Source organism: Leguminivora glycinivorella, chromosome 12, assembly GCF_023078275.1.
Source record: "Leguminivora glycinivorella isolate SPB_JAAS2020 chromosome 12, LegGlyc_1.1, whole genome shotgun sequence".
In the NCBI taxonomy this organism is placed as follows: Eukaryota; Metazoa; Arthropoda; class Insecta; order Lepidoptera; family Tortricidae; genus Leguminivora; species Leguminivora glycinivorella.
Window position 1 is genome coordinate 7408820 of NC_062982.1, and position 12597 is coordinate 7421416.

At 38.3% G+C, this 12597-nt stretch overlaps 1 protein-coding gene across 1 annotated transcript in view; it reads left to right on the top strand.

Moving 5' to 3' along the window:
- The first annotated feature begins 2602 nt into the window (after positions 1 to 2602).
- Positions 2603 to 12597, top strand: part of LOC125231972 (trichohyalin-like) — a 43875-nt gene continuing 33880 nt past the window's right edge. The window contains exons 1-2 of the mRNA XM_048137579.1: positions 2603 to 3361; positions 6846 to 7008. Of these exons, the coding sequence (XP_047993536.1) occupies positions 2603 to 3361; positions 6846 to 7008 (922 nt within the window). The remainder of the gene's footprint in view (positions 3362 to 6845; positions 7009 to 12597) is intronic.

A 12597-nucleotide genomic window follows, 5' to 3' on the forward strand; every position in this document is an offset into this window, starting at 1 on the left:
ATACTATTAAACGAGCAATTCTTGTATATTTATTTATTTATTTATTTATTTATTTATTTATATAAACCGACGATCTCGGAAACCGCTCTAACGATTTCGCTGAAATTTGTTATTTGGGGGTTTTCGGGGGTGAAAAATCGATCTAACTTATCCTTAGGTCCCGGAAAACGCGAATTTTCGAGTTTTCATGTGTTTTTCTTCGCGCGCCATCTCGTGTGCAGTAGTTGTATTGTTAAGACAGAATTCTTTCGGTCGATGTAAGTACTATTTATTATAAAGACTAGATGGCGACACAGATCAAGGCCTCGTATACGAAACAACAAACATTAAGTAACTTACAATTCACGGGCGAGGTGTTATAATTTTTTCAAGTCATTTCATATTAATGAAAAGAATACTTAACACGAATAGAAAAATTCACTATTTGAGCTTTTGCTGTAAAACGCGCGCCATCTCGTGTGGAGTAGTTGTGTTGTTAAGGCAAAATTCTTTCGCTCAAACTAGATGGCGACACAGGTCAAGGATACGAAACAAACATTGACTAACTTATAGATCTTATGATTCGCGGGTGACAAAACTTACGTATTCATTAAGTGTTTTAATTATTATTACGAATTTTAAGCTTCTTCCTTTATCTCAGTTCTATTTTAAAACTCAATACTTTAAAAACAGAACATTCTAGAATTATCCGGAAATAATAGGCACAATACCGCCATCTCTATTTGAGCTTTTGTGGTGAATCGCGCGCCATCTCGTGTGGAGTAGTAGTACTATTTATGATAAAACTAGATGGCGACACAGGTCAAGGATACGAAGCACAAACATTGACTAACTTATAGATCTTATGATTCGCGGGTGACAAAACTTACGTATTCATTAAGTGTTTTAATTATTATTACGAATTTTAAGCTTCTTCCTTTATCTCAGTTCTATTTTAAAACTCAATACTTTAAAAACAGAAGTGCTATTACATTCTAGAATTATCCGGAAATAATAGGCACAATACCGCCATCTCTATTTGAGCTTTTATGATGAATCGCGCGCCATCTCGTGTGGAGTAGTAGTACTATTTATGATAAAACTAGATGGCGACACAGGTCAAGGATACGAAGCAACAAACATTGACTAACTTATAGATCTTATGATTCGCGGGTGACAAAACTTACGTATTCATTAACACGAATAGAAAAATTCACTATTTGAGCTTTTGCTGTAAAACGCGCGCCATCTCGTGTGGAGTAGTTGTGTTGTTAAGGCAAAATTCTTTCGCTCAAACTAGATGGCGACACAGGTCAAGGATACGAAACAACAAACATTGACTAACTTTTAGATCTTATGATTCGCGGGTGACAAAACTTACGTATTCATTAAGTGTTTTAATTATTATTACGAATTTTAAGCTTCTTCTTTTATCTCAGTTCTATTTTAAAACTCAATACTTTAAAAACAGAAGTGCTATTACATTCTAGAATTATCCGGAAATAATAGGCACAATACCGCCATCTCTATTTGAGCTTTTGTGGTGAATCGCGCGCCATCTCGTGTGGAGTAGTAGTACTATTTATGATAAAACTAGATGGCGACACAGGTCAAGGATACGAAGCAACAAACATTGACTAACTTATAGATTTTATGATTCGCGGGTGACAAAACTTACGTATTCATTAAGTGTTTTAATTATTATTACGAATTTTAAGCTTCTTCCGTTATCTCAGTACTATTTTAAAACTAAATACTTCAAACAGAACATTCTAGAATTATCCGGAACTAATAGGCACATACCGCCATCTGTTAATTGTAATCCGTACTAGCAAGTAATGTTATTAATACAAGTACAAACAAATAAACACAGTATTTAAATGATAATGCAAACATATAAGTCGTCGTCGATAAATTGTTTGCTGTGCTGTAAAATAATAATTACGAATTTTAATAATTTCAAGTAAACAGTTAAACTAAACACTGTGTTTAATTAAAAGCAAGTATAACAATTGACTACACTCTCTAACTAATCAATCAACGTGTTGCATAACATAATAACATGTTGGTAACGTGTGACAATTTTGTACATGAATGTTGAAAATGTTAAAATACGTGTTGTAGACCAAGAAAATAGTATTTTAAAATGTGTATTTGTTACATTCGTCCACACCAAGACTTCGAAATGCCTCGGAAACCTGCGAGAAAATTATTTAACTTCAACTCACGCAATCAACCCTCATCACAAGAAAACATAGAAGAAAAACCTCCCAACCAGGATTCTCGAACTTCACCCGGGCAAGAAACGCTATCTTTAGCTCGACCTACGCGTGCTGCAAAAGAAAAATGCACACAAAATTTATCTATAATTATCAGTGAAGAACGATCATATGATTTAGATGTTCAACGTGAACGTAATCGCTCGCGTGCATCCCAACGTGCGGCCAATGAAAGTGCCGAACAACGTGAACATCGACTTGAAGATATGCGGCAACGTGCATCACGACGAGTGGTCAGTGAGACCGTCGAACAACGTAACCAACGTCTCAAAGATATGCGGCAGCGTGTGTCTCAACGTGTAGCCAATGAGAGCGTCGTACAACGTGAGCGACGTCTCGAAGATATGCGGCAACGTGTGTCACAACGTATAGCCAATGAGAGCGTCGAACAACGCGAGCAGCGTCTTCAGGATATGCGGCAGCGTGTGTCACAACGTTTAGGCAGTGAGAGCGTCGAACAACGCGAGCATCGTCTCGGTGATATGCGGCAGCGTATGTCACAACGTGTAGCTAATGAGAGCGTCGTACAACGTGAGCGACGTCTCGAAGATATGCGGCAACGTGTGTCACAACGTGTAGCCAATGAGAGCGTCGAACAACGTGAGCAACGTCTCGAAGATATGCGGCAGCGTGTGTCACAACGTTTAGGCAGTGAGAGCGTCGAACAACGCGAGCATCGTCTCGATGATATGCGGCAGCGTATGTCACAACGTGTAGCTAATGAGAGCGACGTACAACGTGAGCAACGTCTCGAAGATATGCGGCAGCGTGTGTCACAACGTGTAGCCAATGAGAGCGTCGAACAACGCGAGCAGCGTCTCGATGATATGCGGCAGCGTATGTCACAACGTGTAGCTAATGAGAGCGTCGTACAACGTGAGCAACGTCTCGAAGATATGCGGCAGCGTGTGTCACAACGTGTAGCCAATGAGAGCGTCGAACAACGCGAGCAGCGTCTTCAGGATATGCGGCAGCGTGCGTCGCAACGTGTGATCAATGAAAATAATGAACAATATGAGCTCCGGTTGGAAGAACAAAAACGTCGAGATAGTAGACGTCGCGCAGCCATAGAAATGAACAATTTACCGACATATAAATGCGCCGTTAGTACGGATGTGTCATATCACGCCTTAGGACCGTTTGAAGTTTTGTGTATCCATTGTGGTGCATTGCATTTTCCCGAGGAACGTGTTTCCAACCGCATAGATAGAAATTCTTTCGGTGACTGTTGTTTGCATGGACGAGTTTCAATGGACGCACCAAACTTTTCAAATGAATTAGTTCGTCTTTTTTTGTATCGTCACCCACTTGCGGAAGAATTTCACAGAAAAATAAGAAACATTAACTCGTCTTTTGCATTAGCATCTTTCAATGTCGAAGATGACAGAACAATAAATAGTCACGGAATTTATAGTTTTATTGTGTGTGGGCAAGTGTATCATAAGATGAATATGACGGCTCATCCAACACAAAACGATGAAGGTGTTTTTGAGCGACCGCTATACGGCCAACTATACTTTTTAGATACCGATGACGCTGTTAATGAAAGAGTTAACCACCCTCTTAATCATGGAATTAGTACCTTACTAATGGAGATATTAGAGTGCATTATTCGAGCGCACAATTTTTATGTACAGGGATATATAATGATGCGAGAAGTAGAAGAGGAAACTAATCGGATTGCTTCTGACCAAGGGATACCTACACCGTACGTAAAGCTTTTATTTAGATTACCGGAGGAGGCTGACTATAGAAGGTATAATATACCAGCCTGTAATGAGGTTTGCGCAGTGTTTACACTTAATGCTGACCAAAGCTTCCCAGATAATGAAATGATTGTTCACCAACGTAATAAAACTATTGTCCAATTAAAAAATACCGATAAGCGAGTGGACCCATTTACTTATCCATTATTTTACCCGGCTGGTACACATGGTTATAGTCCAGATTTGCAGTTACAAATGCCATATGCTAGCCGCAGTCATTTAACTCGACTTGAGCTGGCACAATACAGACTTTCATTTCGACCCGAACTTATAAAATTCTTAGTGCAAGCGCCATCTACAGAAGGGCCTGATTTACGACAAATACCTTTTAATGCACTTCATTTCGGAGGCAAGCTATTTCAACAATATCTGGTAGACACATACATTCGTGTCGAACGTGACCGTATTCAATGGATAAAATATAATCAAAACAAGATTCTAGCAGAACAGTATACTGGTGTAACGCATTTCATTAATACATTAGCCGAAAAAAATGCCACAATCGGTGAAAAGATTATTTTACCTTCGTCATTTCCTGGTTCGACAAGATATTACACGGAGAATTTCGAAGATGCTATGGCTATTGTTCGACGGCTTGGGTCGCCTGATTTCTTTATTACTATGACATCGAATCCAAACTGGCCGGAAATAAAACAGGCATTGCAAATACAATTAGAGGATGGGACAACCTTGGAGCAGCTTCCACAGAACCGTCCTGACATCGTGGCACGAGTTGCTAAATTGAAATTTGACCAATTAATAGATGATTTGGATAAAAAACAAATATTTGGAAAGGTAGCGGCTTTTGTATATACCATAGAATTTCAAAAAAGAGGCTTACCGCATATGCATTTACTTATCATTTTAACATCTGATGACAAGATTCATCAACCAGAAGAGCTCGATGACTTGATTTCAGCCGAAATACCCGGAAATCATGACTTAGAGTTAAGAGATCTCGTACTCAAATGGATGATTCACAATCCGTGTGGAGATTTAAATCCCAACGCAACTTGTATGGTTCATAAAAACGGAAGAACAAAGTGCCGGTTCGACTTTCCTAAGCCCTTCCAGGAAGTATCATCGTTTGTAGATGATGGAAAACCAAATTACCGACGACGCTACAACCCACAGTTAGATCCTCAAAGTCCCCAATTCTCCCACGAACAAGCAGTTTACCGCAAAGATGTAAATGGTCGTCGTATAACACGAGACAACCGCCATGTAGCCCCATACAATGCGTATTTATTAAAAAAATATAACTGTCATATTAACGTTGAGTATGTAGGCAGTATTTTGGCTGTGAAATATCTTTATAAATATATTTATAAAGGACACGATTGCGCATCAATCAAAGTTATAGAAGAACAAAGAACATTGATTTATAATGAGGTAAATACATACATTGAAGGACGTTGTGTAACCCCGCCAGAAGCATCCTGGCGATTATTTGGATTTGAAATACAAAAAAAGTCATAGTGTCCAACGACTGGACATCCACTTACCGGGTCAGTATCGAATCGCAAACTTAGATCACGTTCAGGAAGATTTAGCGGATATTGGTCAAAGAGGGTCCACTTTAGAGGCATATTTTAGACACAATAAGCAAATTAAACAACAAAGAGAACATAACCAGCTAAATGATATAGAATGTCATTATTATTGGCAAATGCCTGAACACTTCAGATGGGTCGGAAGAACAAGCAAATGGGAGCGGAGACTTCGTCAATTACGTGTCATTGGTAGGATTCACAATGTAAATTATATAGCCCAACCGGAACTATACCACTTGCGATTGTTGTTATACCATGTAAAAGATGCGACAAGTTTTGAAGATCTTCGAACTGTCAATGATATGCAGTATGAAACATATAAGCAAGCCTGCTTAGCGCGTGGTTTAGCCTACGACGATCAGCAATGGATAGAAGGGTTACAAGAATCTGCGTTGTCTAAAATGCCTACAGCAATGCGAAGTCTTTTTACACAAATATTAATTTACGGATGCCCTGAAAACCCAAAGCGACTATGGGAAACCTTTAAAAACGATTTGGCAGAAGACTTTATACGCGCAGCTCAACGGAATGGACAGTCTATTGAAAACGCAATTCATCGCGCCTACAGAATTATTGCACACAAATTAAACACTGAAGCAACTGAGGGCAGAAATTTCCAATACTGGGTAAAAACTTATGGCTTCGCTGATCTTGAGGATTGTGATGTTGAAGATAGTGAAAATACGCTAAATACGGATGAATCGGCAGTCTTAGGAGAGCAAATGTATCAACTACTAAAAGGAAAACAAATAGAAATAGTTGATGCTATTCTTCATGCTGTAAATGATACAAATGGTGGCAGAAAATGCTTTTTCATTGACGGTCCGGGTGGCACTGGAAAAACATTTATCTATAAAACTCTATACTACTTGCTTACTGGAAAACGGTGCAATGTGCAATGTATGGCCTTTACCGGTATAGCTTCCATATTGCTGCCTAATGGTCATACTGCTCATAAAACTTTTGGACTTAAAGTACCCCTAACACCAGACTCAGTTTCGAGTATCAAACCTAACTCTTCAAAAGCCAGAAAATTAGCAGAAATCGATGTCTTTCTTATGGATGAAGCTCCGATGCTTCCAAAATATGGCTTGCAAAACATTGATCAACTTTTACGATCTATTGGAAATGAGAATCTCCCTTTTGGTGGTAAAGTGATAGTACTTGGAGGAGATTTTCGCCAGTGTCTACCAGTACAACCGCGAGCTAATAAATCTGAGTTATTAGATCTGTCCATTAAGCGTTGTTCCTTATGGTCCCTGTTTCAGACGTTTACTCTAGAAGAAAACATGCGAGTTGATATAGAGCAACGGGAATTTGCTGATTATTTATTGAAGGTAGGCAACGGTGAACTGCCATTAAACACAATGGAAGAGATTGAATTGCCACAAAACATCATAGCAAACAATAATCTAATTGACGAGGTGTTTGGTAACTGCTTTGCCAGTGAAAATTACGAGGGAATGAAAGATAGAGCAATACTTGCTCCACTCAATAAAGACGTAGACAGAATTAATGAAGATATAGTTGCCAAACTTCCCGGAGAGTACAAAACCTATTACAGTTATGATACGGTGAAAGACCAACCTGAAGGAGCACTTGAATTTACTACAGAATTCCTCAATGCAGTCAACATTTCAGATTTGCCACCACATGAATTGAAATTGAAAAAAAATACCTTAATAATGCTTTTGCGTAATTTGGACGTTTCTGAAGGTCTATGTAACGGTGTAAGGCTCATTGTGGCTGACCTATGTACTAACATAATAAGGGCAAAAATAGTTACTGGTGAACAATCCGGCAAAGAAGTACATATACCTAGGATCACTCTTGACTCATCAAAAGGTCAACTGGGATGTACTATGCAGCGACACCAATTTCCAGTAAGATGTGCATTTGCCATGACAGTCCACAAATCTCAAGGTCAGACTTTCGAATCTGTAGGAGTAGACTTGAGATCATCAGTTTTTATGCATGGTATGCTGTATGTAGCATTTTCCAGAGTCAAGCGACCAACTACATTAAAAGTACTCCTTCCAAAAGAAAATCCTCGGCATACCCGCAACATAGTATGGAGAGAAGTTTTACGTTAGGACCTGATTAAACCAGCCTGCTTATGTTGATTGTGTAAACTGTCAGATAATTATCTTTAAAATAAAATAAAGTACCTATACAACTATAGTGTATCAATTATTTGTTTATTTAAGTGATTTAATGTTGATTTTTCCATACAAATTTGTATGGTAGTGGTAGGTCTGTCATGTAAAAAACACAATAAGTATAATAAAATAGAACACCGAGCGAAGCTCGGTCGCCCAGGTACTTACATTTATTTGTCGCATTGAATGGTATAAATTGCGGTCTATTCATGTTTTCTCACGCTTCCTGTCCAAAATTAAACGAGAGACTTCCTGGCAGATTGACGCGGGGGTTCTTTCGGGGTTCTGCTTTGATTATGATTATTCAGACCCAGAGAGAGAGAGAGAGGGATCATATTATTAAATTAAAACGGGACTTACGTCTCGTCATTATGTCCGTGGTCACGGGTAGACTCAAGTGACTCAACCCTACCCGTGACCACGGACGTAATGTCATGTCCGAAACGTCGGGTTAAATAAACGTAAGTTTTACGCGATTAAGTCCCGTTTTAATTTAATAATATGAGTGAAGATCGTGTTAGTTTAAATCAATATATAGAGAGAGGGATATATGTTATATATCGTGCTCTCGCATACACTTTCGCTATCACTAATGTCTTACAACAGGTTTACATAGAATTTACAGGCACATAGGTAAAAAGACGATATTATCCCTATAATCTCTTTCAGGTAACTTTATAGTTAATCAGAGAAAAAAATCCGATAAATAAGACAGCTGATAGAGAAACTTACACTAGATACTATGTTGTATGAAAATGTAATCAGGAACCTAACGATATAAGCTAGGAACATACTACGCGGACGTCCGTCGTAAAACGACCGCGACCGCGACCTATCAGTGTGCACGGAACAAAACATCCAGAGAGCCAGATTTCGATCGGACGTCCGTGCGCTCAAGGCCACGTCCGCGTCCGTCGACCGATAGTTTGCACGGTTATGTGTAATGTCATTGTCCAGATTCCCGTCCGCGGTCGATTCACGACGGACGTCCGCGTAGTGTGTTCCTAGCTATATGCTGGCTGACCGTTGGCAACCGGCCAGGGTTCCGCTCCAAATGAAACCGTTCGGTCGTCCTTTTGGAACGGGATCGTTCCAAAACGTCGCGCCCAGTTACAGGTGCATTTGATAACAGTATTATTAACTGAAATAGATAGCATACACCATACATTAAAGAAAGCTACCAAGTCCAATAAACATAAATATAAGTACAGTAAGTATAGTCACAGATTATTAACAAGTTACGTAAGTACTAAGTATAGTCTTAATTCGTTCATTTGTCACTTTCGTCAGTAGACTTTGACCAAATGGGTGACGAAAGCAGAATGGGATGAATTTAAGAACTCGACAAGACGATACCATACAGGAATATAGGATATTTTCATTCCTGAGTTAGTGTTTATTTACTTCATTGACTTTTATTTGCTTCTAGACCCTTTTATGTTTTATTTTACAGAAAGCTCCTACACCTTAGGTTTCATACATATAAAACTCGTCACTTAAACTTAAAACATGTATTTATGCATGTATGCATGTAATTATGCATGCATGCATGTGCAAGTATGTTTATCTATTTGTCTTCAACTTCAGAAATTCTTAAAAAACGTACATACCTTAGGTACTTAAAAACGTTCAAATAGAGCTATTGAACGGATAATCAGGCAGACACCTTCATTCATATCGATAATGTCAGATAAAGCTCATATCATATCCACGAAGATAAAGTAACGATTGTCCAATATACATAATATACACAAGCACACATATATGATATGTCGTATTATAGACATAGACATTTTATTAATAATATTATAAATATTACACGTTCATCAATAAAATTATTTAACAGCAATTAAATTAAGATTAATACAATTTCAGTCTAATTACAAATTTCGAATATTAAATATATTATAAAATTATCTTCTTCTTCTAACTTAAGAGCTGTGCTCTTGTCGGTGGAGCAATCTCCAACTCGTCCGGTCCTCTGCAAACTCCTTCACCTTCTGGTACGACACGACCTGAACCTTTTCTTTAATTTGGGTGAAATAGTTTCTCCTGGGTCTTCCTCTTCCCCTCTTTCCTTCTACTTTTCCCTCTACGATGTTTTTGAGAAACAGGTCGTGTCCGTAGCATTGAATACTTTGTTTGAAATGCGTACTAAAATCAGAAAAAATAAAGAACAGTGGTTCCTAAACTTGTCAACCCTTTGACTATTAACAGTATTAACTACATATTAGGAAACTTCATCTTACATCTCTTCCGTACATTATTCCCAAGTTAGGAATAGGAACTGCTGGTTTAGTGACATCTTGTAAAAATTAGTTAATAAGCCGTAAAGGCCCACTGACAATAATTTCGCCGGACGCGTTAGGGCTATCAGCACAGACAGCAGACAGATGTCAAATTTATGAGACACAGATGATAAATAGTAAGTTAAGGTGTAAATATTCAACACAATCTTGTATTGTTCTATGAAAGAATAAATAAACAATAATATACCATAGATCAATCAAACGTACATATTATCTACTCAGCGTGACAAATGAACTCAGTAAAATCCACTGAGTTGTCCGTCTTTAATCGCAACTTGCAGCTTTCGGGCGTCAATTCTTGTAAGTTTAAGTCAACAAAAACATTAAAAATGCCTTGTTACGTGATATTTAATTGCAATAACACAAAAAATATGAACACTCAAGGGCCTGAGACTTATTTAAAAACACAGGCAACTAACAACTTCAGTACAAAATCTGATACGCTCGACCGCCATACAAATATTGGGTTGGTAAGAAAGTAATGAGCGAATCATAACCAATATTGTAATTTTTATTTAATTTATTATTTTAATCATTTATCAAAAATATAACGGCCTTCGTTATCTACTACTTGTCTCCATCGTTCTGGTAAAGAATGAATAGCATCGGCGAAGAAGTTCTTAGGTTTAGATTTAAAAAACTCAGCTATGTACTGTCGTAGATGGGCTTAATCATCGAACTTTTTTTCATTCAAGGCATTGCTTAGCGATCTGAACAATGCGTAATCCGTAGGTGCCAAGTCTGGAGAGTACGGTGGATTAGGTATCACTTTCCAACCTAGCTCCAATAGCTTTAGCCGAGTCACTTTTGCAATGTGTGGGCGAGCATTGTCGTGTAAGAAAAAAACTTTAGCATGCTGTGGACGATTCTGACAGAGATTTTGGTTTAAATTTTCAAGCTGATTACAGTATACTGATGCGGTAACAGTCATTCCACTTGGTAGGAGTTCCCAGTGAATAATACCATGAATATCCCACCAAACGGACAGCATAACTTTTTTCGGGTGAGGCTCTGTTTTTGGTGCCTCTATTCCTTTTTCGTTTGGAGCTAGCCACTGACGTTTGCGTGTGTGATTTATATATAAGACCCATTTTCCATCTCCAGTGATAAGATGGTCCAACCAGTTGAATGTGCGGCGAAAAGACAGAAGTTGTATGCAGATATCGGCACGGCGGTTTAGTTGATCTCTATTAAGTTCGTGCGGTATCCAAACACTGTATTTGTAGTTTTTTCCCAACTCGTGTAAATGTGTTTCTATGGTGACATGAGAACAGCCTAACTCGGTAGCAAGAGTACGACTCGTTAGCCTCGGATCTCCTTCAATTAAGGTTTTTAATTTGGCTACATCAATCTTCACCGGTCGACCAGCCTTAGGTTGATCTGATAATGAAAAGTCGCCACTACGAAACCGCTGGAACCATCGTTTCGCCGTGGCCTCAGACACAATTTCAGGAGCAACACGCTGACATATATTACGCACTGCTTCGGCGGTTGAATGGCCAGACTGAAATTCATATAGTAAGCAAATGCTTTACATACACTTTTAATTCGTCCATTTTCTTCCTTATATTAGCTCGGCGACAGCTAGTGAATGACTGACGAGAAACTGTGCGACTCGCCCTTTATATACTTTCGACCATAGAAGATTCTAGAACTCTCTCAAAAATTTTATGTGGAATTCAATCGATCGCTCATTACTTTCTTACCAACCCAATAGATGAACTTGTTTCTTTTTTCTAAATCTAATAGGATAGTTTCCTACTAGTCAAATCAGATTCTTTTTAAAAACTGTCAAAACGATTTGCTAATATTTTAATTACTATGAAATACTGAGAAGTGACGTCACAGTCAATTAATTTACTTTATATCTTTCTCTTTGACTTATTAAATAGAAATTATGTTAAAACATAACTACTGTCCATGTTTTTCTTCTAATGATGTGGTGCTTTATTTCGTGCACTGCATAAAATATTTTATTTTAAGTATAGGAAACTATATAGCCTGTTCTGTATTTATCAGGGCGTCCGGTGAACCCCTTACTCAGCTTAATAAGCACTTACAGAATGTACGGCGACATCTTCGAAACGAATTAAATTTTAACGCACTCCATGAGGACTGAGGGCGGTAGGCTGTGAAATGGTTCCTCTGGGTCCTAACCTACCACTTACTAACCACTTCTCCAAATAATACCAGTATAATTAGGTCCCTGAGATCATAAGCAACCATTCGACATAAGAGCTCAATCATAAACTGGATGTTCCAGTAAGACATTTGCTAAGTGATGATATTAAGAGTTCTGGACCCTCATTAAGGGTGTCCTTTTAACCAAATATAATTCCCTCGAGTGCCATCGTAATGTGAATATTTGCTGTCTTTGCAATTTGTGTTAAATATTTGATTCTTGATAGCAAAGTGACCTTTTCATTCGTTGCTGCAGATGTTTTACGGACATTTTCCTATTTGCTCATTAGGGAGTACAAACTTGTCCAAAGATATCACAAAAATTATTGATTTGAATAACTTATTGTAGCTGAAATACACAGTTTGGGTTG